Genomic DNA, 27,567 nt, shown 5'->3' on the forward strand with positions numbered 1-27,567 from the left:
TTTCCGACACAAAGTGGTTCACGACGTGCTGCATCTGTGTGTTGGTTCCTGCCCGGAGACGTTGTTCTGTTTTATTCTGGCACCAAAGTACAGTTGTTCTGAATCATTTTCCTCAATGAAAATAAATAAATGAATTACAGTTCATCTTCCTGAAGTCAATAAAGCAACAGTAACAAAAAATCACATGCGAATAAATAATGAAACAAAAAAAAAAAATCACTGTTCCTTCAATACAATTACACACAAATCATCAGTCTTGACAATAACTTAAGTAAAAACAGGTAATGACTGTGCTCTTACCCTTTCAACATCACACAGATCAATACTTTTCAATTAGCTGCACTAACAATATAAAGACTCTTAAATGCTTTTTTAAATTTTATAATCCAAAAAATTAAAAGTCGAGAAAAAAATACTCAAGTTATTTTCAGAGGTTACATTCAACGATGTGCCCGGGTCGATCGAGTTGGTTCACGTGATGGAACTATTGCTGATAAGAAGACTTGCCTATTCTGATGACATCGCTTAGTTGCTGGCATAGTGGCATCCAATCAGATTTGTCCGGGTCACCCTCGTTAGCCAGCTGAGATTCGTGTCTGGGAGCCTGAGCTCTTCCCCCCCCCTCTCCAGATGTGTCCAGAGGGGCCGCGGGAACGTCCACGCCAGAGCGCCGCCACCGCTGCTGTCGTCGTGTTGTTCCTAGCGCATTTTATAGTCGTGGGAGAGGGCGGCCTCGCAGAGCTGTCCTTTAAAGTCCAGCTCGAGGGTGAACTCCAGGTCACGCTGCCAAAGATAAAATGTCCACGTAAATAAAACCTTCACAAACAACAACAGGTATTTAAATCCAGTGGTGCAAAGTAACTGTAATACCCTGTACTTAAGTATGAATAAAATATATATTTTACTTGTATTCACTCGTTACTTATTAAGATTTTACACACAAAAACACACTAGTTTACAAAACGTAACTTAAATAAATCAAGACCATATAAAATATTTCGAATCAGCCCTACTTTAATGTAGTTATAGTACAGTAAGAGTAAAATGCTATTTACAGATTAATGTCTATAATAATTATCCGAAAACATAATCTTAAAATGATATTACTATCAGAGGCCACTTTCTGAGTAATTCAACTTAAAATTTAACTAAATTTAGATAAATTGCTAAATGCTTTTGACTGATACTACCTGGTACATTTACTTGTGCTTATTCTCTAAGGCAGAGAAGTAGATACTAATTCTTCTACTTCTCTTTCTGTTTAATATCTTGCTATATTACATTTTGGCGTGAATTTAGATAAACCAAGGCGAGATCGGGGCTTTAGCCTCGGAGGAGGTATGCACTCTCGGAGCGCCCTTCGGTTTACATTGTGGTGTTTCGACTTCAACTTGGTGCCAATTATCTGATGAGTCTTACCACATTCTTCTCATTGGGCCGGACGGTGATGCTGCCAAAGATCTCCTCTCCTTTCTTGACAGTTAAGTAGTCCTCCAAGTAAAACACCGTCTGCTTCCAGTGAGTGCTGGGAGCATCTGGAGCTGCGGAGAGGGAGGGGAGAAGGAGGGAGGTGAAAGGGAGGACGGAAAAGAAGCAGGAAGAGAGGAGAGGAGGGGAAATGGGTTTAAACAGGAAAGGGGTGAAGCAGAGAGGAGAGGACATGGGTAAAGAGAAAAGGAAAAGCAAAGATTTACAAAACGTCCTCGGGTTGTGTTCACGTGGACGAAATGTAACTGCAAAGCAACTGAATTCTTACTCATCCAGTGGGAGAAACACGGAGGAGAGAACTCCCTCAGTGATGCTCAGCCTCGGGCCCGACAGACTCGGCCAAACATAGAGCCTCCTCTACACAGTATTATGTAAGCACTGGCTACACACATGTATTAACATGAACTTACATAACAGCTACTAGTCATAGGCGTCCTCGATGAAGTTGCACCGGAGAAGTGCTCGGTGCTCGTGTTCAGGTCGACTCGTGCAACGCCAGCAGAGTGTAGCCGAGAGCTAAGACGCTGAAGTGCAAGGAGGCTTCTATTAATAGTTTCTGATTTGCTGCTCGGGGAAAAAAACTGGAGAAATTCAGAGGCTTGTTGGACATGAGGGTGAAGAAGAACGTGGAAAACTAAACCTCCCAGTCTCTCCCATCATGTGTTCTTCATGTAGTCTATTATAAATACCTGCATTTTCTGGCCTCCTCGCCAAAACTCAGAGGGTCGGTAAACCAAAAGAATCGAGAAACACGTTTTTATGGCAACATTTTTGTTTCATTTGCTTTGGTTTTGCAGCCGAAATGTCAGAGACAGATATCTGTGATAAATTAAGTGTCCGTGTTCTACCTGTGAGGCCTCGACTCACCGGTGGAAAATCCCGTCTTCTTGTGACACTTGGTGAACTCGATGTTGAAGTAAGTGACCAGGGCGTGGACGTAATCATTGCGCTGAATCTGCAGACAGAAGGCTGAGGTGAAGGACAGGTCCTCTGGCTTCACGGTGTAGATGTCCACTTCCTGCAAAATGAAATAAAGTCTTATTTTTATCGCAGGATTACGCAAAAACCACTGGATGGATTTCCACAAAACTTGGTGGGAGGATGTGATACGGGTCAGGAAAGAAACCATTTCACGTTGGTGTGGATCCGAATCAGTTGGTGGATCCAAGAATTTAATTTTTGCTTTCTTTAACATTGCGAGATGTTTTATATGTGTTTTATATGCGTGCGTGTGTGTGTGTGTGTGAAAGCCCACAGGTTGAATCATGGGCTGCCAAATGAAGCTTGCTCACAGTACACATGCTGTGTGGGTGTCCTCCATCAAGTCTACTAAGGGAGGGAAGGTGTGTGTGTGTGTGTGTGTGCTTGTGTGTGTGTGTGTGTGTGTGTGCTTGTGTGCGTGTGTCTATATCGAGCACTGCCTGACAAATATGGCCTCAAATTTAAGTATCACATTTTCTTGCCTGCCAAGCTTCACACACGGGAGCAGAATAGGGGAGCAGGGGGGGAGTGTCTCTACTTAGCATGTAGATGATGTTGTATTTAAGAGGGTGGGTGGGACGGGGGGGGGGGGGGGGGGGGGGGGGGGGGGGGGGGGGGACCTGTTCATCTCACCAGGCCTATTGGGCGTTTGGATCGCCCGGCCATGTGGCGTCAACGTGACAAATTGCGATTTAACACCTCGGTCCTTTCCAGTGATACCAGACCAGCTTCATATCCAGCGAAAAATAAAAATCCCTGGGAGCGACTTTGTAATTTCAGCATGACAGGAGTGAGTGGCATTTTGAATTACGACGGGCTGAGGTGGCTGGCAGCGAGGGGGGGGGGGGGGGGGAGTACGCCCTGAATATGAGATACAGGCAGTGAGAGTTAGTTTCCAGGCTGAAAAGTGAAAAACTAACCTCCAAACTAACAAATTAGTCACCTTTTTCCAACACAAGAGGAAGCCTCCTTTGTGCTCATCCAGGTGACGGAGAGCTCGTCTCATTCCCGCTGCTCGCGTGTGACATTTCACCAGAGGGAGAGACGGAGTGAGACTTCGCTATTCGCTCGGACCAGCGAGGCCTGACATTGTTCAAATCAGAGACTGTGACCGGGCACGAACGGTAAGAGGAGGTGAGGATTTTAGAAGGAGAAAATGGGAAATGAGGCTAAATAAATTACCCGAAAAACAGATAAGGAGAAAGAGACATTAGGATAATATCGCATGTTTCAAAATAGAAAAAGAGAAAACGTGATATAAAGCGGTGAAAAGGACGAGTGACAGAGGAAAGTCAATGGGAAGAGAAAGTAAAGATGGAGGGGACAAACAAAAAAAAAGCTATCGCCTCCCTCAATGCTCTTATCCTCTGTTCATTTGTGAGATAAAGGACCAGCCCACTGTTCTATCTTCGAGGATGGAAACAGAGCGGCAGACTATTGCAGCTCCACACAAACCTCTATTATGTCCCAGAAAATGGTCTCAGCCGACGGGGGGGATGAGTTCATTCACTCGGTGGCAAAACACAAAAGAGGGGAAACTTTGCTTGTCTGTCTAACGTGCAGGTTTTTTCAAATGTATACAACAAAATGGCGGCGTGCGTTCACACTCGTTCATCATGCAGGAATCATAGACTGTGTACATGTCTCCTTTTCCCTCCGTATACAGTCTATGTGTCGTCCATCTTTATAAAGTCTATATATCATCCATCTTTAAATATAGTCTGTGTTGTCCATCTTTATATACAGTTGACGTGTCGTCCACCTTTAAATATAGTCTATATATCGTCCATCTTTAAATATATATTCTATATATCGGCCATCTTTAAATATAGTCTATATATCGGCCATCTTTAAATATAGTCTATATATCGGCCATCTTTAAATATAGTCTATATATCGTCCATCTTTATATTCAGTTGACGTGTCGTCCATCTTTAAATATAGTCTATATATCGGCCATCTTTAAATATAGTCTATATATCGGCCATCTTTAAATATAGTCTATATATCGGCCATCTTTAAATATAGTCTATATATCGGCCATCTTTATATTCAGTTGACGTGTCGTCCATCTTTAAATATAGTCTATATATCGGCCATCTTTAAATATAGTCTATATATCGGCCATCTTTAAATATAGTCTATATATCGGCCATCTTTAAATATAGTCTATATATCGGCCATCTTTATATTCAGTTGACGTGTCGTCCATCTTTAAATATCGTCTATATATTGGCCATCTTTAAATATAGTCTATGTGTGGTCCTTCTTTATATACAGTCTGTGGCATGTATACGTGAACATTTCTTACCTTCAGGAGGCAGGCGTTGGTCACCAGCTGCTTGGTATCTACCACATCCACCAGAGGCTCTCTGATGGCCACGTTGCGAATGCAGCTCATGTCGAATCCGTACACGTTTTCCCACCCTGTGCACACGCAAAGAAAAAACATCTGAAGCCCAGACCACCCGTGTGGGCACACGTGCACACAGTATGTGCTGTCAGGGCTTTTCTCTTTTTGGAAAGCCCTGTTCTCTTTGTCCCTGCCAAGCTGTCAGCACAATAAAAGGTAGCAGAGAAAATAAAACCGAGTGCTTAACTCCTGCCAGGAAGAACAGCCTCGCACTCATGCTGTCTTGCTGTCTATCCAGGGTGGAAAAAGACGAGCCCTCCTGAAAATAGACTCCGGCGTCCTCCTCCTCTTCCTCCTCCACCATGTCTGGCACGTTTTTTTTTAAATAGAATTTGGGTTGAAATGTTACAGAACAAGCATTCCTTCCTCCATTCCCTCTGTCCCTCCACTCCACCTGGTTTTTGTCAGGGGGCCCAAACACTAATTCTGCATGATGGCGACGTGGAGGAGGCCACCAACGCAGAGAGATGCTAAAAATAAGAGCGCAGGGGGTACGGGTGGGAGGAATTATTTTAGGATTCGTGTGAAAGTATGTTCCTACGTGGAATAGAGCAGGCCAGACCACCTGTGCAGTGACAGGAAACTCAGGAGAAGTTATTGACCCAGATTCTGAGTTGGTGCTTTGATCGAGATTCTAAGATTAAGCTCAGCGCTCCTGCTGCGAAAGGTATTTGAACACATGGAGTGAGTTTGGAGCAAAGAATGCACTGTGGAATAAACTCACTTTTGGTGCTACTTTCTAAAAAGCCATGTTTTTACACTGTCGTAACTAACGGCTTCATTGATGCTGAGCCAGTTTGTGGAGAACAAAACGGAGCAAAGAGAAAAACTCAATATTGTTAAAAAGGACATAAACGCCACTCAATGCTAATGCTGGTCCCTGCCCGCCAATGTACATAGGTAGCTGTGTGCTAGCAAATTTGCCATCTAATCTTTATTTCTTTGTAACTGCACACGCAGATCCTCTTCCTGTACATGCATCTCTCTCTCTCTCTCTCTCTCTCTCTCTCTCTCTCATAGGGGATGGCAGAATTGGCAGTTACTTGTTTTATCCATTTCAACCTAACGAGATGATGAAGTTGCCTCCAAATCACCACTATAGGAACTAATTAAATCATCTTATAACCTGAATAAATCTGCGAGTTGCAGGCTATAGGAACCTTGTGTGGGGTTTGGGTTCAGGTTAACTATTTTGCCTGTAGGTGTGAATGTGAGCACGAAAGCTCCTTAGTTGGCCGGCGCCCAACATCGGCTTGGATCGGCTCCAGCGACCCTCAAAGGATATGTGCTATAGCTAATGGAAGGATGGAAGGATGGAAGGATGGATGGATGCACAATGATCATTTATTATGCGCAGCTAAGAGGGGAAACCGAGCAAGATGGAGACATAAAAAAGGCGATGACTTTACAAAAAGAAAACACGGTGACTACTCACAGTGAATCTTGAAGTCCTTGTACTGCCTGTCTTCGATGGCGACGACGTAGAGAGCGGCCCTGTCGGGGAACATCAGGCCTCCGGGTTTCTGCGGGAGAGAAGCTTCACATATCGGTGGACGCACCACAAAAGGCCGTCCATCATCTTCATCGTTCACACACACCTGGTATCAACATACGCTCGCGCATGGTGGGGTTTAAAAGCCTGCAGGCATCTACTGAGCTCAGAAACCAGATCACTCGTGTATGACCTCAGCATCTGGGCAGCAGACGCACGCACATGAGCGTACGGTAAATCCTCCCCTTAAACGCCGGCTGGTGTGTTAATGTGTCAGAAGCCTTATTTGTGCGAGCAGCTACAAACAGCGGGCAAACCAACGTACCAGCCACTTGTCCCTGGCAAATATGACGGTGTTGAGCATGGACTCGTAGAAGAGGCAGTAGCCCATCCACTCCGAGATGATGATGTCCACCTTCTCCACGGGGAGCTCCACCTCCTCCACCTTGCCCTTGAAGATGGTGATGACTGTGGTGCGGAGAGCCACAAAAAACACAGGGCGACAAATGGTTATGTTAATGTAAATCATTCCAGCTTAATAACTGGACTCATGCCTCAAGGCTGCATTCTTGCATTCTTGCATTCTTGTCCGTCTCTGTCCGTCTTGTCTCTGTCTAAACCATGTCACTACTAAGAAAAACTGGGGTGGTAGAAAACTTTCATCATCTATTTATTTATTGCTGATCAGTAACCAGTATTTCATCTAATGTGCTTGGATACTGAGTGGATGATTATTATTTGCAGTGACTGGACTATAAATAAAGTTCTGTACACGATATGAAAATGAAAGAGATGAAACAAAAACCCGTCTAATTTCCACCGTGCTGGTTGCAAAAACCAATCAACTGCTGCCAGACCTCCGTCTGTGACGTCCAGGGCCACGTTTTACAACGGCAATCAGCGCCGCTGCGGGAGTTCTGATTGATGGCGGAGCTCCTGGTTATTTGACATCAGAGACGAGCTGCCAGTTAACCATCAGAGCTGTGACTAATGTTGTCGGGGCGTGACGGCGATGATGAAAATATGCATATTTTTCACACCACTCCTAATATACGTGTCCTCACACCGTTCTGCATTCAGACACAGGGATATAAGGAGCATTGTAGTCATGGAAAAAAACGCTTAAACTTACCATTGTGCAGGTGATTCGACTTGATAATCTTCTCTGAGTATTCAGATATACTTGAACATTCTATCTGTGGGCGAAAAAGGAGACAGGAAGATTTTCTTGTGCAGAACAACCAGGGGGCGTTATCCACCACATTCCCTCCACATATCCAGCAGACTCACCTTTAGGGTATGAGACCACGGACAAATCTAATCAAACTCTGATAATCCATCGAAACACTTATGTCCCTGGTCACCGCAGACCCCGCGCCGCATGGAAACTAATACATCACTTTGCTCGCCCATCCCTGGGTGTAATGTAGCATATGAATCATACATAACTGTGGGAGACACTGGTGGTAATGTATAACCCGTGACTTGCGGCTCTAAGGGGAGCCAGATGGTTCTCAGTGCCTCTGTGAGTAAGATTGTCTGAGAGAGATTATCAATTTCTAGCGACTGGCTCTGAAGAGGAAATTTAAAAAAATGGTAGGATTGTGTCAGATATGATATTTAATTTGGATACAGAATGGGTGTGTGTGTGTGTGTTTTCTCTCCTATAGAATTTTAAACAAGATCCCAAAACTGACAGATGATCACAAAGAAGTATTTGATTTGCAGGGGTGCATGTATCCGCCTCACCCCGTACACGTGTTTGGCGCCGGCGTTGGCGGCGAACATGGAGAGGATCCCCGTTCCACTCCCGACGTCCAGGACGATTTTGTCCTTGAACACGTGCTTGTTGTGGTACATGGCGTTCCGGTAGGTCAGCGTCCGCACCTCGTCTTTCAGCATCTCCTGTTTCAAGATGGAGACAATACCGAGATGTCATAGCCGTGATAAATCAAGGTTTTTCACGTCTTTAATCACAGATTCTATTCTGCAGTGGTTCTCAAATGGGGTTTGCAGTGTTGACATGGTGAAAATATTTCTAATACATGTCTAATATCTTTCTAAGACATTTCATTTGTGTTGTTCTTTCACATAATCATCTCCCAGTTTCTGTTCAAGAGGCAGACACAGAAACATCCTGGTTCATGGATCAGGATTGTGGATCCAGATTGTGGATCTGTATCATGGATCGTGATTTAGACGGCGGCTGATTGTGGATTATTATTATAACTGGATTAATATACAACATGTCTACTCACATATCCGAGCCTAACATTACTGACAACACCTCTATCATTATAATTGTCATTACTGCTCCATTCATCTCTCTCAGACATTTTCTTTTGTATAAATATAAAACAGTGATACGCCTCTTCTGTGAGCAAATTGTGATTAATTTTTTATATGGACTACGCAAATCTAATTTGATTATCGATGGATGTGTCAAATTAGTCCGCTATACTAGACAACAGTGGGATTTATAAAAATGCCCAAAAGTATATATGAAGTTACAAAATGAACATGCAAATGATGCAAAAAGTGAAACAACAGATGTACAGTTTCCCCGGCAACACGTTTCATGTGTAATGGTGCAGAAAATGCAGTATTTAGGCCAAAGGTCTCCATGACAGTGGCGGAGCTTCTTGAAATAGGCAGGAGTACGACACAAAAACCTTTGGGGAGCGCCTGATATCCATCTCCCCGAGCCCATTCACACATCCCACTTTCACTTCTTCTCTTCACACTCCTCTAATCAGGCCACTCTCTTTGTCTGCAAGCAGACAAAAACCTGACCCACATGCTAAATATGGACTCTATTTAAAAAAAAGGTCTATATGTCCGCAAAACTTTTCCACCACCCTCATTTTGCAGATCAAGGTCATTAGGTTGGGTGTAGCTCTAAAAATTGTATTTAGCAGTTCACTGTAGACGACTGTAAAAGAGCGACAGGGATTGGTTTAATTTATGAAGAGCCGGTGAAACTGCTGCAGTAATAACCCTCCTCTGTTGTCAGCTATAGGAGACACTCTCCACCACATTCAACTCGAACCTTAATGTTTGGTCGTTCGTTGGTGGATATATAGTTTTGTTTTCATGGGTGTTTATTTGTTGTTTGTTATTTTGCAAGACAACAGAAAAAATTCCCAACCGATTTCCATGAGATTTTCTGCAGGGGTGGAAGAAACCATTACATGTCGGTAAAATCATTTTTCCAGAGAATTTAAATGGTTCCATTAAGGGGAATAATTGTTTACAGGAGGTTAAGCTTTTAACTTCTAAAGGTGTGTTCGAGTTGTCTCGTTTTTTGATTTCCTGCTTTGTTAGAACGCATGTGGAGACAGGAGATCTCAAAGCGCTGGAGTACTGACAACTCTTTGTGGATGATCGCTTTGTTTTGCACTTGTCTGGTCTTAAACTTGGCTCGTGCACTTCACAAACTGATTGTCAGATCCAGTGAACTGAGAATCTGCGTTAAAAAAAAAAAACCCATCAATGCCAGATAGAAGATTTGGATCACTACTGCAAAATCAAAGCCTGTCTGTTGATGCAAATCTGTTGCTGTTAATTTTTGTTTTCTTGACATATTGTGCTGACTGAGAGCCAGACTACCAGAGCTGAAGCTCCTTGGCAAAGATGAGCGGCATCAGGTTCAACAGAACAGGGAGCATCTGGTGTCATTGTTTTACTCTGATCATACCAAGCTGCTCGTCACGGTCCGCCCTACCTCATGGATGCCAAAGTGGGCGTAAGAGTCAAAGTAGTAGTCCCGTGATGTCATCTCCTCCGGGCTGATGAACTTGGCGATCTTGCCCCTGCCGGGACAGGTGGACAAGGCTGCTACATGAGGCGTGTGGGGGACGCAGGGCATGTGGTGGGTGGTAGGCACTGGTTTAGGCAGTGGGGAAGGCTGAGCAGACTGAGAGAGGGGGGCTGTCACAGGCTCCTGCCGCTGGAGGGGAAAGAGGAGAAGAGAGGGGTACAGTTTTAAAACAGGATAGGGTTTTATGGAAGAAAATTACAGAAGGATAATCAGAAGAACAGATGAATTAGTTAAGCTTAGTTTATGTACAGATTTCAAACGACCTAAATACAACACAAATTAAATATAAGGTTAGTTGGGTGTGGATACCTCTAATTACCTACATGACAACATGCACCATAAAACAGGGGAAGCCAATAAATGTACGTAATCTGAGTGTGTATATTTCACTTTGCAAACAAAATAGGCTACAAATTGGAAATGTGTTGATGTCCAAAATAGTGTGGTGCACTTGGTGAAACAATTAAATGCAAGTGGAAAGGTGAACCCTATGATAAGCAGTCGATAATCAATAAAATCATATACAGTCAGTAAGTAATTCCACAGACAGACGGTAAAGGAAGCAGGTTCCTTTCAGCACCACGGACAGAGGACATGGGATCAACCAATATGTGCAATCTGATCATTTAACCTGAACTGCACATCTCCTGCATGTACCACTATTATTACTGCACATCTCCTGCATGTACCACTATTATTACTGCACATCTCCTGCATGTACCACTATTATTACTGCACATCTCCTGCATGTACCACTATTATTACTGCACATCTCCTGCATGTACCACTATTATTACTGCACATCTCCTGCATGTACCACTATTATTACTGCACATCTCCTGCATGTATCACTATTATTACTGCACATCTCCTGCATGTACCACTATTATTACTGCACATCTTCTGCATGTACCACTATTATTACTGCACATCTCCTGCATGTATTACTATTATTACTGCACATCTCCTGCATGTACCACTATTATTACTGCACATCTCCTGCATGTATTACTATTATTACTGCACATCTCCTGCATGTACCACTATTATTACTGCACATCTCCTGCATGTATTACTATTATTACTGCACATCTCCTGTATGTATTACTATTATTACTGCACACATCTCCTACATGTATTACTGCACATCTCCTGCATGTATCACTATTATTACTGCACATTTCCTGCATGTATCTCTATTGTTACTGCACATCTCCTGCATGTACCACTATTATTACTGCACATCTCCTGCATGTATTACTATTATTACTGCACATCTCCTGCATGTACCACTATTATTACTGCACATCTCCTGCATGTATTACTATTATTACTGCACATCTCCTGCATGTATTACTATTATTACTGCACACATCTCCTACATGTATTACTGCACATCTTCTGCATGTATCACTATTATTACTGCACATCTCCTGCATCTATCACTATTATTGCTGCAGTTTCATTAGTGTGCTCAGATCCTCCTCTCCATATCATCTGCAGGACACCGGGAAGTGCACGTTGCTATGCGCGCACGCCATCGCAGCATCGCTGATTCCTAAAAACGAGCTTGACACCACGATACCACGGATATAAATAACAATCAAGTCAAATATCGGTCAGCACAATACAAATAATGAGGCTGACAGTTCCCCCCCACCCCGCGGTCCCTCTGTTAACCGGCTGCAGGACACCACAAGGTCCCTACCTCCGAGCTGTCCGCCTCCGCCATCTTCCGCCGCAGCAGCAAACACCGCGACGAATGCCTCAGTCCCATGAGAGCCGACGAGATTTACGCACCAACTCCTCAAAGTGATCGGGAAGGTCTGGTTTCTGAGTCGAAACGTGTCAGAAATAACCCAGAATCACCGAATATGTGGCTCCAATGTGCGCAGAAAAAGAAAGTCATGATAGGAAACGTGTGATGCCGGTTGACACAGTTTCAGTCACATTAAGAAAAAGTTGTTAAATCGATTTTCGGTCCAGTAATCCATACTGTAAATGTGAGACAGGTTGTCTTATAGTGGGGGCCGTCTATCGCCTGGAGAGACCGTGTTGAAGTTGAGGGGTTGACGGTCAGATCCCAGCAGGAGTCGGTGGATCTGTTAACACCGGTGCGCACCGGGTTGGGTGTCCCCCGTTCCCAAACAACGAACCCCAAATCTGTGCGTAAAGATCCGGCTACCCGCGGGGACATTTATGAAAGTGTCACCCACCACCAAGAATAGTGGGCACCCAGCGGCGCCCTGGGAGAAAAAAACTCCTTCTTCTCGTGTTCTTCACCGCTTGGAAACACTTGACATCTCTCAGCTGTGACGCTCCTTCACAATCCACATCTCCGTGCGCCCTTCACATCTCCAGATCCCGAGAAAGTAAAAAAAAAAGAAAGGGTTCCAAACACGAGCCCCTCGGATGAGATGAAATCAAACGTTATTAAAAAGAGAGAGAGAGAGAGAGGATATAATAATTGGAGCCATTAAAGGAAATAAATCTCTGCTCTCCTCCGCCTCCTCACTCCACTTTCCAGCAGGAACAGAAGCGCAGCTCCTCAGCTGCCGGATTATATAACATAGGTGTTTGAGCCTATGTTGGAAAAAAACAACAACAACCCCGACGTGAAGCATTAAGATGCTTTATCAGTCTTCACCTAAATAAATTATAGATTTAATAATATAAGCAGCAGAGATAACTACATGTATTTTTCTATTATTTAGGACGAAGTCACAGGTGTGCACATTTTGACTTGTACTATAGCTGTTTTTTGTCGTAGCAGCCAATCAGAATCGAGGACCGGTGTCCTAGAATTAGCTGGACTAGGACAAGAACCAATTAGAAATGAGATTTTTACACCAACAGCTGTTCAACCAGTTTGTCCTTAGCTGCAATTTCATATTGTTTCCTTATTATATACATCCATGATTGTTACAGAAGGCTATGCACTGTATGGAAGCATATTGTTGCCATGACCTAAAAAGAAAGAAGGGTTCAGTAACATGTTTCAGCATCAACTTTATATATTGTGTACTGCTGATTTCCACATCCTGCTGCTCACTCATTTCATACCTACTGTCTAAAATGAATCAGTCACAACCTGTTTTGAGAAATATCACAAGATATTTGTCACCAAAAACGGGCTCGTGTCCCATTAATGATAAAATAAAACACAATGAAACACACCAGGTTTTAGGCACAGTTACGGATGAGCTGCATCGATGGTGCTTAAAAAAACACCGGCCTACACATCACTCCCAATGATAATGTGTGCATCTTATATGTCATTCACACACACACACACACACACACACACACACACACACACACACACACACACACACACACACACACACAAACACGCACCAGTGTGGGGGCAGGAGCACAGGGGCAGGAGTCAGGAGTGAAAGAAGTGGGCAGACGACCATTGATTGACAAATCTGATACCAAAGACAAAGATGTGAGAAACAACCCTGTTGAATTCCACTGTACAGTAAAACTAAACTAGTGTCAGAAACTGTAAAGAACCAGGAATCATTGAGACAGATCTCTTGTAATAAGATGTAGTTTAGGCCCCTTAACATTTATCTCAGTGCAAAATACTGAACCTGCGATCTGCTCCAAACAGTGGGGGCCTTGGACTGTAATCCTTCGAGTAGTGTGATGTGTAGAGGAACTTCTTTAGTCTTTAATATATAAATCCAGCCGAGCTGTGACATGAAAGAATGACACAACAGAATCTGTATATATGCAGTTTATTATGTCAATATTTCAACGATTGAAACACTTGATAAAATACTTGAATTAAAACCAACACCACTTTATGACAGTAAACTTTACCATTCTTATATAAAAGGATCAGACAATAACAATAACTAGAAACACTTCACTGTGTACATACATTTTTTTCCAGATTTATATGGGGTCCCTGTGACCTTTGACCTTTGACTAATGTAATTCATCAATAGATCTTTGATTCAAAATGATAAATGATCAACAGTTTCTCATTTGTTGTTCTGTGAGGTCACCGTGACCTTTGACCTTTGACTAACAGAATCTAACCAGTTCATCCTTGAGTCCAAGTGAATGTTTCGACAGAATTTGAAGAAATTCCCATTGGGTGTTCATGGGTTTCGCGTTCTCGAGAATGGGACGGATGGACTAGTGAGTTTGAGGTACAGGTGTAATGATGAGAGGGGCGGAGTTTCTTCCATTATCATTCGACTGAGGGCAGAAGTACGGATAAAGTTTCTCTGTAAAACAGCAGCCCATGAGACAACCGATGCGTGATTTAGAGTCTACATTGTAAAAAGACACCTCACCTTTGTTGTAGTCTACAAAGACGCCCACCTTCTGAAGCTCTTCTTTCAATATTTTAGTTTCTGAGTCTGCAGATGTTTTATAACTGCCCTCAGACAATAATAAGATCCAATATCCATTTTCAACTGACGCACTTATCTTGTTCTTTCTATCCACCGACTCCCTGACCACGCCAACGAGCCAACGTATCTTTCCTTTTACCTGCACCTCAAAGTAAAACTTCCCTGTCGTGAATCCCTCTTTTGCCAAAACCTGAAAACATTTTTCAAATCTCTTTGGATTGTCAGTAACTTTGTTCTCTATGTCTTCTGCTGTAACTTGTTTTCCGTCTTCGCTTATGACAAGTGAGTAAAATGCAGTGTCGGGGTCAAAGGTCAAGTCGACCGCGTGCTCTCTCATTCTTTTCATTCTGATCTCAGGAATCTCTTCCATTATTTCATCAACTCTCTGTTTCAGCCGAGTCAGGTCTCCTCGCGTTGCCTGGAAAGACAGGTCAGGGCAGAGGTCTGTGTCGGGGCAGCTCTTGTGCGGAGGTTTGGACAAGGTCGGGAAGCTCTGGAGGAAATGATAGTGATCCTCTGACTGTGATAGATGTTCCAGCTGACTGCTTCGGCTCTTGAGCTCAGTAACTTCCCTCCTCAGTTCTTTGAGAAACTCTTCACCCTTTTGCTTTATTGCACTGTGCCTCTGCTCGATCGCCTCAACCAGCTCGGCCTGGCTCGCCTGAATGGACTGGATCAACTCGGTGAACACCTGTACGGCGTCTTGTTTCTCTTTTTCAGAATTTACTGGGCTGACATCGAGTAATTCTTCAACCTCAGCTATCTTCTCAATCCGTGTTTGTATCAATTTCTGGATGTTTGCCTGTGCCTCATCTTTTGTTGCCGCCACCTTTTCATATTGCACCTCCAGGAGGACAGCGTTGTGACCCTTGTGATCGGCTTTCAAACACAGGACGCAAATGAAGGCCTGCTCCTTCAAGCAGTACAGCTCTGTCATCTTGTTGTGTGTCTTGCACATCCTGTCGTCGAGATTCTTCATTGGCTCTAATAATTTGTGGCCTTTGAGCACAGCAACTCGGCCATGCGGCTCCAGGTGTGACTCACAGAAAGAAGTCAGACAGGTCAGGCAAGATTTAACGGCCTTTTCTTTTATCTCAGAGCAGATGTCACAAAGAACGTCAACCGCCAGAAGCTGTGAGCCTGGAGTTGAGGCTTTGACTTGAACCAACTTCTTAAACTCATCAGCTAACTCTGAGATGAAACTGTTGACTCGGAGTTCAGGTCTTGTGGAGAATTTCTGTTTGCACATCGGGCACTGGCAAGTGTCCCCACTGTCCCAGTACCTGTTGATACATGCGCTGCAGAAGTTGTGCCCACACGGGATCGTGACTGGGTCTGTGAACACGTCCAGACAGATGGAACACAGGAACCTCTCCTCTGACAGCAGACAGCTGGCCGATGCCATATCTGGACAAAAACATCGTAGGCAGTTATAACTCACATCTGTGCTGAATAATCTGTTAGATTTAATGGAAGGTTTTAATTTACCTGTGAAGTTTGCGAGTTTTAAAAGCAGCAGCTTGAAGTGATGAGCAAACTGTAACTTTCCTCGTTCAGTTTCATTTCACCATGATGACGCTGGTGAGGGCCCCTCCCCTGCTGCTCTGGTACACTTCCTGGCTTCGTTTAACTCTTTCCACTCTGTTCACATTGGAAACTCACAAAGGATGTTAAATAAGTTGTGGCAGCGTGCTGTTAACACAAAGGGATTTGGGCTGATGACCTTTCGTGCCATTCATGGGGAGGCTGTGGCTCAGGGGGTAGAGCGGGTCGTCCACTATCCAGGAGGTTGGTGGATCGATCTACCCACAAAGTGTCTTTGGGCAAGATACTGAACCCCACAGCTCCGACAGTGTGTGAGTGATGTATATGGCAGAGAAAGGGCTGCACATAGTGTATGAATGTGTGTGAAAGGGTGAAGTGGTCATCAGGACTAGAAAAACGTTATATTAACACAGACCATTTACTATTTCATCCTGTTTAATGCCCTTTTCACGAAATAAATCGTCTCTGTGCTGTCTTCATGTGGCGCAGAGCGATGCTGCTGCGTGGCCCCAACACTATGGAACACATTCCCTCCAGATTTAAATTCTGCAGTATCTGTTGAAGCCTTTAGAAACATCTTTTATTCACTCTGGCCTTTGTCTCACCTGCGTTAAAATGTTGGAATCCATGCGTTTTTTATTGTTCATGTTTTTCTCTGTTTTGTTATTGCAAAGAATCGTCGTGTATTACTGCGTAACTGGTGTTATTTTATTCATGTGAAGCACCGTGTGACTTTGGTCTGAGAAAGGAGCTATAGCCTATTGAATAAACTTTACTAATTTACTTACTTACTCACACGCGGACCATATAACCTCCCCTTATCCAAACTCTTGCCCCGTGCACAGACGGATGAATCCCACCACCTTCTCCCGGCTCCACAGAATAGTCACTGAAGCATTCAGGCAGGAGATTCTCACATTTTCCCGCTGCACATCTCTAAGTTCTCAGTTCAAACTGGCTTTTCCCAATCAAGCAAACACACGAGGCAAAGAGGATTTCTCAGTCCTTTTTCGTGATAAGATTCTTGTCTGCCTGAATAGTGCTGCTGTGTTATCATTCCTCCTTAACTCTATCAAACCAAGCAGTGTTCTGTCTTTGCAGGACTGCTACGGAAGTCTGACCACAAGAGGTCAGGCTCAACAAGCAGAGGTCACGTGGCTTGAACTTTGCTCGGATGCACTTTTAAAAAGGGGCGAAGCTGCGTTCAGGACAAAACACTGTTTACCGACTTCAACATGCAGACCTACTTACCATGCAAACAAAAACACATTAGAGTGCAGAATAATTCTATTTCCATTTGTTATCTAGTTAGTTTCATTAATCGCTTAAATCTTGTCCTGTATAAAGAAAAAAGACCAAATTAAAATCTCTATTTACCCATTAGTGTCACATATTAGGGCATTTCGTAAAGCTCACACCTCCAAGGCCCAACAGTCCCCTTGTGAAACCTGATTTAAATTCACTAGATCCAGATTTTTATCTTATTTTAACTTTTCACATCATAGCATAAAACCTCCTCTTTAGACGTTATAATTTATGATTGTTTATCATTGTAACGTAAAGACGTATCACATTATAACATTAAAAGTTTACAGTTACAGTTCATGTTGTAACAAGGTAACTTATTATTAAAACACAACTTTTCACGTTATAACGTAGAACGTATCGCATTATAACGTGATAACCTTCTATTAAAACATAAACCATTTTCACATTATAACATAACTCATATCAAATTATAATGTTACAACGTATTATTGTTCAAACACAAAACTAACAATGAGAGTTGTTTAACATGAAGACTTTTATGTTTAAAAAATAAGCTATTACATTATAATGTGAAAACGTACTGTTAAAACATAAAACCTTCCACGTTACAACACATCCAAAATTATAATGTTATAACATATTATTGCTGGAACATAAATATATGAGAGTTATGTTATTACTTTAAGTGTTATGTTCTAACAGCACATTTTCATATTATTCCCTGAAAATGTTTATGATTATGTTTTAAAAATTAGTTATCTTATCACAATGTATACCAACAATAAACTTCTGAAAATGGTAAATTTAAGGTTATATATTTTTTAAATATACACCACTACAATTCAAAAACATAAAGGATATGAATATAACAAACAAAACTTTATTGCACATTAATGCCATCATGAAGTCCATCTTACTATTGAGTTCCACAGACAAGGTACAACAATATAAAAGTTATAGGCACAATACTTTCCTCCATTTGTAATTATATGTTTTGGTATAGATAAACAGATCAACTTTATATATTGTGTACTGCTGATTTCCACATCCTGCTGCTCACTCATTTCATACCTACTGTCTAAAATGAATCAGTCACAACCTGTTTTGAGAAATATCACAAGATATTTGTCACCAAAATTGGGCTCGTGTCCCATTAACGAAAAATAAAACACAATGAAACACACCAGGTTTTAGGCACAGTGACGGATGAGCTGCATCGATGGTGCTTAAAAAAACATCGGCCTACACATCACTCCCAATGATAATGTGTGCATCTTATATGTCATTCACACACACACACACACACACACACACACACACACACACACACACACACACACACACACACACAAACACACACACACACACAAACACACACACACACACACACACACACACACACACACACACACACACACACACACACACACACACACACGCACCAGTGTGGGGGCAGGGGCACAGAGGCAGGAGTCAGGAGTGAAAGAAGTGGGCAGACGACCATTGATTGACAAATCTGATACCAAAGACAAAGATGTGAGAAACAACCCTGTTGAATTCCACTGTACAGTAAAACTAAACTAGTGTCAGAAACTGTAAAGAACCAGGAATCATTGAGACAGATCTCTTGTAATAAGATGTAGTTTAGGCCCCTTAACATTTATCTCAGTGCAAAATACTGAACCTGCGATCTGCTCCAAACAGTGGGGGCCTTGGACTGTAATCCTTCGAGTAGTGTGATGTGTAGAGGAACTTCTTTAGTCTTTAATATATAAATCCAGCCGAGCTGTGACATGAAAGAATGACACAACAGAATCTGTATATATGCAGTTTATTATGTCAATATTTCAATGATTGAAACACTTGATAAAATACTTGAATTAAAACCAACACCACATTATGACAGTAGACTTTACCATTCTTATATAAAAGGATCAGACAATAACAATAACTAGAAACACTGCACTGTGTGCGTATTTTTTTCCAGATTTATATGGGGTCCCTGTGACCTTTGACCCTTGACCAATGTAATTCATCAATAGATCTTTGATTCAAAATGATAAATGATCAACAGTTTCTCATTTTTTGTTCTGTGAGGTCACCGTGACCTTTGACCTTTGGCTACCAGAATCTAACCAGTTCATCCTTGAGTCCAAGTGATATCGCGTTCTCGAGAATGGGACGGATGGACGGACAACCCGAAACACAATGCGTCCTGCCACTGGCATAAAAACTGAACTAGTGCATTTGAGGTACAGGTGTAATGATGAGAGGGGCGGAGTTTTTTCCATTTTCATTCGGCTGAGGGCAGAAGTACGGATAAAGTTTCTCTGTAAAACAGTATCCCGTGAGACAACCGATGCGTGATTTAGAGTCTACATTGTAAAAAGACACCTCACCTTTGTTGTAGTCTACAAAGACGCCCAACTTCTGAAGCTCTTCTTTCAATATTTTACGTTCTGAGTCTGCAGATGAGCCATATTTGCCCTCAACCAATGAAAAGGTCCAAAATCCATTTTTAACTGTCACCCTTATCATGTTCTTTCTATCCACCGACTCCTTGGCCACGCCAACGATCCAACGTATCTTTCCTTTCACCTGCACCTCAAAGTAAAACTTCCCTGTCGTGAATCCCTCTTTTGCCAAAACCTGAAAACATCTTTCAAATCTCTTTGGATTGTCGGTAACTTTGTCCTTTTCAATGTTGTGTTCTGCTGAAACTTGTTTTCCGTCTTCGCTTATGACAAGTAAGTAAAATGCAGTGTCGGGGTCAAGGGTCAAGTCGACCGCGTGCTCTCTCATTCTTTTCATTCTGATCTCAGGAATCTCTTCCATTATTCCATCAACTCTCTGTTTCAGCCGAGTCAGGTCTCCTCGCGTTGCCTGGAAAGACAGGTCAGGGCAGAGGTCTGTGTCGGGGCAGCTCTTGTGCGGAGGTTTGGACAAGGTCGGGAAGCTCTGGAGGAAATGATAGTGATCCTTTGACTGTGATAGATGTTCCAGCTGACTGCTTCGGCTCTTGAGCTCAGTAACTTCCCTCCTCAGTTCTTTGAGAAACTCTTCACCCTTTTGCTTTATTGCACTGTGCCTCTGCTCGATCGCCTCAACAAGCTCGGCCTGGCTCACCTGAATGGACTGGATCAACTCGGTGAACACCTGCACGGCGGCTTGTTTCTCTTTTTCAGAATCTACCGGGCTGACATCGAGTAATTCTTCAACCTCCGCTATCTTCTCAATCCGTGTTTGTATCAACTTCTGGATGTTTGCCTGTGCCTCATCTTTTGTTGCGGCAACTTTTTCATATTGCTCCTCCAGGGGGACAGCTTTGTGACCCTTGTGATCGGCTTTCAAACACAGGACGCAAATGAAGGCCTGCTCCTTCAAGCAGTACAGCTCGGTCATCTTGTTGTGTGTCTTGCACATCCTGTCGTCGAGATTCTTCACTGGCTCTAATAATTTGTGGCCTTTGAGCACAGCAACTCTCCGATGCGGTTCCAGGTGTGACTCACAGAAAGAAGTCAGACACGTCAGGCAAGATTTAACGGCCTTTTCTTTTATCTCAGAGCAGATGTCACAAAGAACGTCAACCGCCAGAAGCTGTGGGCCTGGAGTTGAGGCTTTGACTTGAACCAACTTCTTAAACTCATCAGCTAACTCTGAGATGAAAGTGTTGACTCGGAGTTCAGGTCTTGTGGAGAATTTCTGTTTGCACATTGGGCACTGGTAAGTGTCCCTGCTGTCCCAGTACGTGTTGATACATGCGCTGCAGAAGTTGTGCCCACACGGCATCGAGACTGGGTCTGTGAACACGTCCAGACAGATGGAACACAGGAACCTCTCCTCTGACAGCAGACAGCTGGCCGATGCCATATCTGGACAAAAACATCGTAGGCAGTTATAACTCATATCTGTGCTGAATAATCTGTTAGATTTAATGGAAGGTTTTAATTTACCTGTGAAGTTTGCGAGTGTTAAAAGCAGCAGCTTGAAGTGACGAGGAAACTGTAACTTTCCTTGTTCAGTTTCATTTCAGCATGATGACGCTGGTGAGGGCCCCTCCCCTGCTGCTCTGGTACACTTCCTGGCTTCGTTTAACTCTTTCCACTCTGTTCACATTGGAAACTCACAAAGGATGTTAAATAAGTTGTGGCAGCGTGCTGTTAACACAAAGGGATTTGGGCTGATGACCTTTCGTGCCATTCATGGGGAGGCTGTGGCTCAGGGGGTCGAGCGGGTCGTCCACTAAGCAGGAGGTTGGTGGATCGATCTCCCCACAAAGTGTCTTTGGGCAAGATGCTGAACCCCACAGCGTCGACAGTGTGTGAGTGATGTATATGGCAGAGAAAGGGCTGCACATAGTGTATGAATGTGTGTGAAAGGGTGAAGTGGTCATCAGGACTAGAAAAACTTTATATTAACACAGACCATTTACTATTTCATCCTGTTTAATGCCCTTTTCACGAAATAAATCGTCTCTGTGCTGTCTTCATGTGGCGCAGAGCGATGCTGCTGCGTGGCCCCAACACTATGGAACACACTCCCTCCAGATTTAAATTCTGCAGTATCTGTTGAAGCCTTTAAAAACCTCTTTTATTCACTCTGGCCTTTGTCTCACCTGCATTCAAATGTTGGAATCGATGTCAAAACTTATAATTAAAACACAAAACTTTTCACGTTATAACGTAGAAGGTATCGCATTATAACGTGATAACCTTCTATTAAAACATAAACCATTTTCACATTATAACATAACTCAAATCAAATGATAATGTTACAACGTATTATTGTTCAAACACAAAACTAACAATGAGAGTTGTTTAACATGAAAACTTTTATGTTTAAAAAATAAGCTATTACATTATAATGTGAAAACGTACTGTTAAAACATAAAACCTTCCACGTTACAACACATCCAAAATTATAATGTTATCACATATTATTGCTGGAACATAAATCTACGAGAGTTATGTTATCACTTTAAGTGTTATGTTCTAACAGCACATTTTCATATTACACCCTGAAAATGTTTATGTTTTAAAAATTGGTTATCCCGTCACACTGTATACCAACAATAAACTTCTGAAAATGGTAAATTTAAGGTTCTATATTTTTTAAATATACACCACTACAATTCAAAAACATAAAGGATATGAATATAACAAACAAAACATTATTGCACATTAATGCCATCATGAAGTCCATCTTACTATTGAGTTCCACAGACAAGGTACAACAATATAAAAGTTATAGGCACAATACTTTCCTCCATTTGTAATTATATGTTTTGGTATAGATAAACAGATCAACTTTATATATTGTGTACTGCTGATTTCCACATCCTACTGCTCACTCATTTCATACCTACTGTCTAAAATGAATCAGTCACAACCTGTTTTGAGAAATATCACAAGATATTTGTCACCAAAAACGGGCTCGTGTCCCATTAACGAAAAATAAAACACAATGAAACACACCAGGTTTTAGGCACAGTGACGGATGAGCTGCATCGATGGTGCTTAAAAAAACACCGGCCTACACATCACTCCCAATGATAATGTGTGCATCTTATATGTCATTCACCCACCCACACACACACACACACACACACACACACACACACACACACACACACACACACACACACAAACACACACACACACACACACACACACACACACACACATACACACACACACACAAACACACACACACACACACACACACACACACACACACACACAAACACGCACCAGTGTGGGGGCAGGAGTCAGGAGTGAAAGAAGTGGGCAGACGACCATTGATTGACAAATCTGATACCAAAGACAAAGATGTGAGAAACAACCCTGTTGAATTCCACTGTACAGTAAAACTAAACTAGTGTCAGAAACTGTAAAGAACCAGGAATCATTGAGACAGATCTCTTGTAATAAGATGTAGTTTAGGCCCCTTAACATTTATCTCAGTGCAAAATACTGAACCTGCGATCTGCTCCAAACAGTGGGGGCCTTGGACTGTAATCCTTCGAGTAGTGTGATGTGTAGAGGAACTTCTTTAGTCTTTAATATATAAATCCAGCCGAGCTGTGACATGAAAGAATGACACAACAGAATCTGTATATATGCAGTTTATTATGTCAATATTTCAATGATTGAAACACTTGATAAAATACTTGAATTAAAACCAACACCACATTATGACAGTAGACTTTACCATTCTTATATAAAAGGATCAGACAATAACAATAACTAGAAACACTGCACTGTGTGCGTATTTTTTTCCAGATTTATATGGGGTCCCTGTGACCTTTGACCCTTGACCAATGTAATTCATCAATAGATCTTTGATTCAAAATGATAAATGATCAACAGTTTCTCATTTTTTGTTCTGTGAGGTCACCGTGACCTTTGACCTTTGGCTACCAGAATCTAACCAGTTCATCCTTGAGTCCAAGTGATATCGCGTTCTCGAGAATGGGACGGATGGACGGACAACCCGAAACACAATGCGTCCTGCCACTGGCATAAAAACTGAACTAGTGCATTTGAGGTACAGGTGTAATGATGAGAGGGGCGGAGTTTTTTCCATTTTCATTCGGCTGAGGGCAGAAGTACGGATAAAGTTTCTCTGTAAAACAGTATCCCGTGAGACAACCGATGCGTGATTTAGAGTCTACATTGTAAAAAGACACCTCACCTTTGTTGTAGTCTACAAAGACGCCCAACTTCTGAAGCTCTTCTTTCAATATTTTACGTTCTGAGTCTGCAGATGAGCCATATTTGCCCTCAACCAATGAAAAGGTCCAAAATCCATTTTTAACTGTCACCCTTATCATGTTCTTTCTATCCACCGACTCCTTGGCCACGCCAACGATCCAACGTATCTTTCCTTTCACCTGCACCTCAAAGTAAAACTTCCCTGTCGTGAATCCCTCTTTTGCCAAAACCTGAAAACATCTTTCAAATCTCTTTGGATTGTCGGTAACTTTGTCCTTTTCAATGTTGTGTTCTGCTGAAACTTGTTTTCCGTCTTCGCTTATGACAAGTAAGTAAAATGCAGTGTCGGGGTCAAGGGTCAAGTCGACCGCGTGCTCTCTCATTCTTTTCATTCTGATCTCAGGAATCTCTTCCATTATTCCATCAACTCTCTGTTTCAGCCGAGTCAGGTCTCCTCGCGTTGCCTGGAAAGACAGGTCAGGGCAGAGGTCTGTGTCGGGGCAGCTCTTGTGCGGAGGTTTGGACAAGGTCGGGAAGCTCTGGAGGAAATGATAGTGATCCTCTGACTGTGATAGATGTTCCAGCTGACTGCTTCGGCTCTTGAGCTCAGTAACTTCCCTCCTCAGTTCTTTGAGAAACTCTTCACCCTTTTGCTTTATTGCACTGTGCCTCTGCTCGATCGCCTCAACAAGCTCGGCCTGGCTCACCTGAATGGACTGGATCAACTCGGTGAACACCTGCACGGCGTCTTGTTTCTCTTTTTCAGAATCTACCGGGCTGACATCGAGTAATTCTTCAACCTCCGCTATCTTCTCAATCCGTGTTTGTATCAACTTCTGGATGTTTGCCTGTGCCTCATCTTTTGTTGCGGCAACTTTTTCATATTGCTCCTCCAGGGGGACAGCGTTGTGACCCTTGTGATCGGCTGAAAAACACAGGACGCAAATGAAGGCCTGCTCCTTCAAGCAGTACAGCTCGGTCATCTTGTTGTGTGTCTTGCACATCCTGTCGTCGAGATTCTTCACTGGCTCTAATAATTTGTGGCCTTTGAGCACAGCAACTCTCCGATGCGGTTCCAGGTGTGACTCACAGAAAGAAGTCAGACACGTCAGGCAAGATTTAACGGCCTTTTCTTTGATCTCAGAGCAGATGTCACAAAGAACGTCAAGCGCCGGAATCTGTGGGCCTGGAGTTGAGGCTTTGACTTGAACCAACTTCTTAAAATCAGTGTTGACTTGGAGTTCCGGTCTTGTGGAGAATTTCCGTTTGCACATCGGGCACTGGCAAGTGTCCCCGCTGTCCCAGTACGTGTTGATACATGCGCTGCAGAAGTTGTGCCCACACAGGATCGTGACTGGGTCTGTGAACACGTCCAGACAGATGGAACACTCGAACCTCTCCTCTGACAGCAGACAGCTGGCCAATGCCATATCTGGACAAAAACATCGTAGGCAGTTATAACTCATATCTGTGCTGAATAATCTGTTAGATTTAATGGAAGGTTTTAATTTACCTGTGAAGTTTGCGAGGTTTAAAAGCAGCAGCTTGAAGTGACGAGCAAACTGTAACTTTCCTCGTTCAGTTTCATTTCAGCATGATGTGAGGGCCCCTCCCCTGCTGCTCTGGTACACTTCCTGGCTTCGTTTAACTCTTTCCACTCTGTTCAAATTGGAAACTCACAAAGGATGTTAAATAAGTTGTGGCAGCATGCTGTTAAAACAAAGGGCTCAGTAACAATGTCTCGTTTTCTCAATGCACAGTTTCACTTTTATGCAGACACTTGTTTTGCCGGTCACACCCTATTCCTGCGCCTCCTTTTAGGAAAGAGTCCCACAAAGCACGAGACATGATGAACCAACCACAGCAGAGACTGGACACAGAGGCACTGGCTGCAAAATGGAAAACCGCATTTCTATTTGTTCCACCAAACAGTAGTGAAACGGAAAACAGACATGCTCCAAATTTCGATCCGGTTGTCATCATGGCAGGTGACCGCTGCAGAGCTCCTCCTGCAGCCATCATCCACTCCTTTTATGGCTCATTGAATTACTGAGGTGGAAAAAGAGGCAGATACACAGGGAAGAGTCGGCGATGGTCAAAGAGGAAGAAAAATAAAATCGGAAAAAAGCATCCGAGAGACAGTAACTTTATTAAGATCTTATCATTAGCTTTTAAGGCATGAACATGGTTCAACATAAGACAAGTATATTAAGTCTGTGCAGCACAGTACGGCCACAAGTTTGAGATTCCACCAATACCTGTCAATCATGTTGTTTCACTGTGTTTTTATAGCATCAAATTACGAAACAAAATGAATCTTATTGGAAACATGAACACATTTAACAATCTGCTGCTAAAAACAACTGAATTTATCCGTGTGGGATTGATCAAGTATTGATGATGGTATAGTATGGTGTCGTGTCTTTGAGACTATTAGATGTTGTACTTTGACTTTCCACTTAAAGGTTCAGTGTGTATAATATAGTGACATCTAGTGGTGATGTTGCATGTTGCAGCTGAATACCCCTCACCTCACCAGAACCTGTGGTAGCCTTCAGTTGTCATAAAAAGTCAAATGGTGTTTAGTTTGTCCAGTCTGGGCTACTGTAAAAAACATGGCTGCCTCCGTAGAGAGGACCCTTACCAGATGTAAATATAACGTTTTTAAATATAAAGGGCTTATTCTAGGGTAAAGAAAACAACAATTCATACAATTTAGATGAAACACGCTATTGAAAACATCACTAGGATCATTATTTTATTCAATTTCTGCCACTAGATCCCTTTCACTTCCATCTTACACCTAAATTTCTAATATAAATTTCATTTTGTGACTTTTGTGCAGGATAGAATTTCATTGGTGAGTGAAAGAGTCCTGAATTATAAGAAAGTCAGCAGTATGGGCCATTTTGTCCATTTATTAAGAACATTAATTTATTCACACACTGGTGTGAGGCTCTGTTCACTGCAGTCAGTTTCCCCCCCCTCTCTGTCTTTTATCTGTGTTTATTCGTGTACACATCAGCTTGGAATTCTTCAGGGGGTTTGTGGTTACATTGTAACCAAGGCTGAACAAGGCACCAGCTCCATTTCCTTCTCTGTCACTCCCCTATTGTGAATCTGTCCTCGAGTCCACACCAACGCTGCCTTCATGGACCGTAGGAAATAAGGTACAGGTCGTAAAATAGTGGAACACATGCACACAATTTTACATGGAATAAGATGAAAACTTTTGTCTTTATTAATCTTTTTACAAATAATTGATGTTCTCTTATTTACCCTAACCAATCATATTTATGTATTTATATCATTCTATCTTTTCTCTTTTCTCTCATCATGTTCCATCGTTTTATTGTCATTGTTTCTTCCTTGTAAAAGCACTTTGTAGCATTGGTAAGAAAAGTGCTCTATGAATAAAATTATTACTATTAGCAGTAGTAGTAGTAGTCATCGTAACAATAATATCTTTACTT

The 27,567-nt window shown here is 42.6% G+C and overlaps 3 protein-coding genes and 1 long non-coding RNA gene across 7 annotated transcripts; all 4 read right to left on the minus strand.

The window, feature by feature from the left end:
* Positions 1-376: 376 nt before the first annotated feature.
* Positions 377-12,722, minus strand: LOC117757737 (protein arginine N-methyltransferase 8-B). Of its 2 annotated transcripts, none has more exons than XM_034579122.1 (10): positions 11,903-12,722; positions 10,072-10,323; positions 8,124-8,279; positions 7,507-7,570; positions 6,700-6,842; positions 6,318-6,405; positions 4,781-4,896; positions 2,356-2,506; positions 1,420-1,541; positions 377-783 (listed from the first exon to the last, which is right to left on the minus strand). In XM_034579122.1, exons 1-10 carry the CDS (start codon positions 11,969-11,971, stop codon positions 700-702), a joined length of 1,245 nt encoding a protein of 414 aa, XP_034435013.1. In that variant the 5' UTR covers positions 11,972-12,722; the 3' UTR covers positions 377-699. The 2 variants fall into 2 exon arrangements, with proteins under 2 accessions (XP_034435013.1, XP_034435014.1); XM_034579123.1 differs by having other exon boundaries at positions 10,099-10,323; positions 11,903-12,719.
* Positions 12,723-13,924: 1,202 nt separating this feature from the next.
* LOC117757736 (zinc finger protein RFP-like) lies at positions 13,925-16,393 on the minus strand. The gene is made up of 2 exons (XM_034579121.1): positions 16,056-16,393; positions 13,925-15,974 (listed from the first exon to the last, which is right to left on the minus strand). Exon 2 carries the CDS (start codon positions 15,970-15,972, stop codon positions 14,347-14,349), a length of 1,626 nt encoding a protein of 541 aa, XP_034435012.1. The 5' UTR covers positions 15,973-15,974; positions 16,056-16,393; the 3' UTR covers positions 13,925-14,346.
* Positions 16,394-19,588: 3,195 nt separating this feature from the next.
* Positions 19,589-25,712, minus strand: LOC117757735 (zinc finger protein RFP-like). Of its 3 annotated transcripts, none has more exons than XM_034579118.1 (2): positions 25,608-25,712; positions 19,589-21,253 (listed from the first exon to the last, which is right to left on the minus strand). In XM_034579118.1, the coding sequence occupies exon 2, from the start codon at positions 21,249-21,251 to the stop codon at positions 19,620-19,622; it is 1,632 nt and encodes a 543-aa protein (XP_034435009.1). In that variant the 5' UTR covers positions 21,252-21,253; positions 25,608-25,712; the 3' UTR covers positions 19,589-19,619. The 3 variants fall into 3 exon arrangements, with proteins under 3 accessions (XP_034435009.1, XP_034435010.1, XP_034435011.1); XM_034579119.1 differs by lacking the exon at positions 19,589-21,253 and adding an exon at positions 23,842-25,526 and having other exon boundaries at positions 25,608-25,699; XM_034579120.1 differs by lacking the exon at positions 19,589-21,253 and adding an exon at positions 23,843-25,454 and having other exon boundaries at positions 25,608-25,693.
* Positions 23,491-23,797, minus strand: LOC117757739. The gene is made up of 2 exons (XR_004613194.1): positions 23,748-23,797; positions 23,491-23,684 (listed from the first exon to the last, which is right to left on the minus strand). It is a non-coding gene; the product is annotated as an uncharacterized LOC117757739 (long non-coding RNA).
* Positions 25,713-27,567: the final 1,855 nt, after the last annotated feature.

The sequence above is a fragment of the Hippoglossus hippoglossus genome, chromosome 23, assembly GCF_009819705.1.
Source record: "Hippoglossus hippoglossus isolate fHipHip1 chromosome 23, fHipHip1.pri, whole genome shotgun sequence".
Classification (NCBI taxonomy): domain Eukaryota; kingdom Metazoa; phylum Chordata; class Actinopteri; order Pleuronectiformes; family Pleuronectidae; genus Hippoglossus; species Hippoglossus hippoglossus.

Coding starts and splice junctions, on each gene's coding strand:
- LOC117757737 (XM_034579122.1), bottom strand. CDS start 11,971: ATGGGACTGAGGCATTCGTCGCGGTGTTTGCTGCTGCGGCGGAAGATG. Junction 10,324..11,902: donor CGGAGGCGGACAGCTCGGAG/GTAGGGACCTTG, acceptor TTTCCCCTCCAG/CGGCAGGAGCCTGTGACAGC. Junction 4,897..6,317: donor CAAGGACTTCAAGATTCACT/GTGAGTAGTCAC, acceptor GCGTGTGCACAG/GGTGGGAAAACGTGTACGGA.
- LOC117757736 (XM_034579121.1), bottom strand. CDS start 15,972: ATGGCATCGGCCAGCTGTCTGCTGTCAGAGGAGAGGTTCCTGTGTTCC.
- LOC117757735 (XM_034579118.1), bottom strand. CDS start 21,251: ATGGCATCGGCCAGCTGTCTGCTGTCAGAGGAGAGGTTCCTGTGTTCC.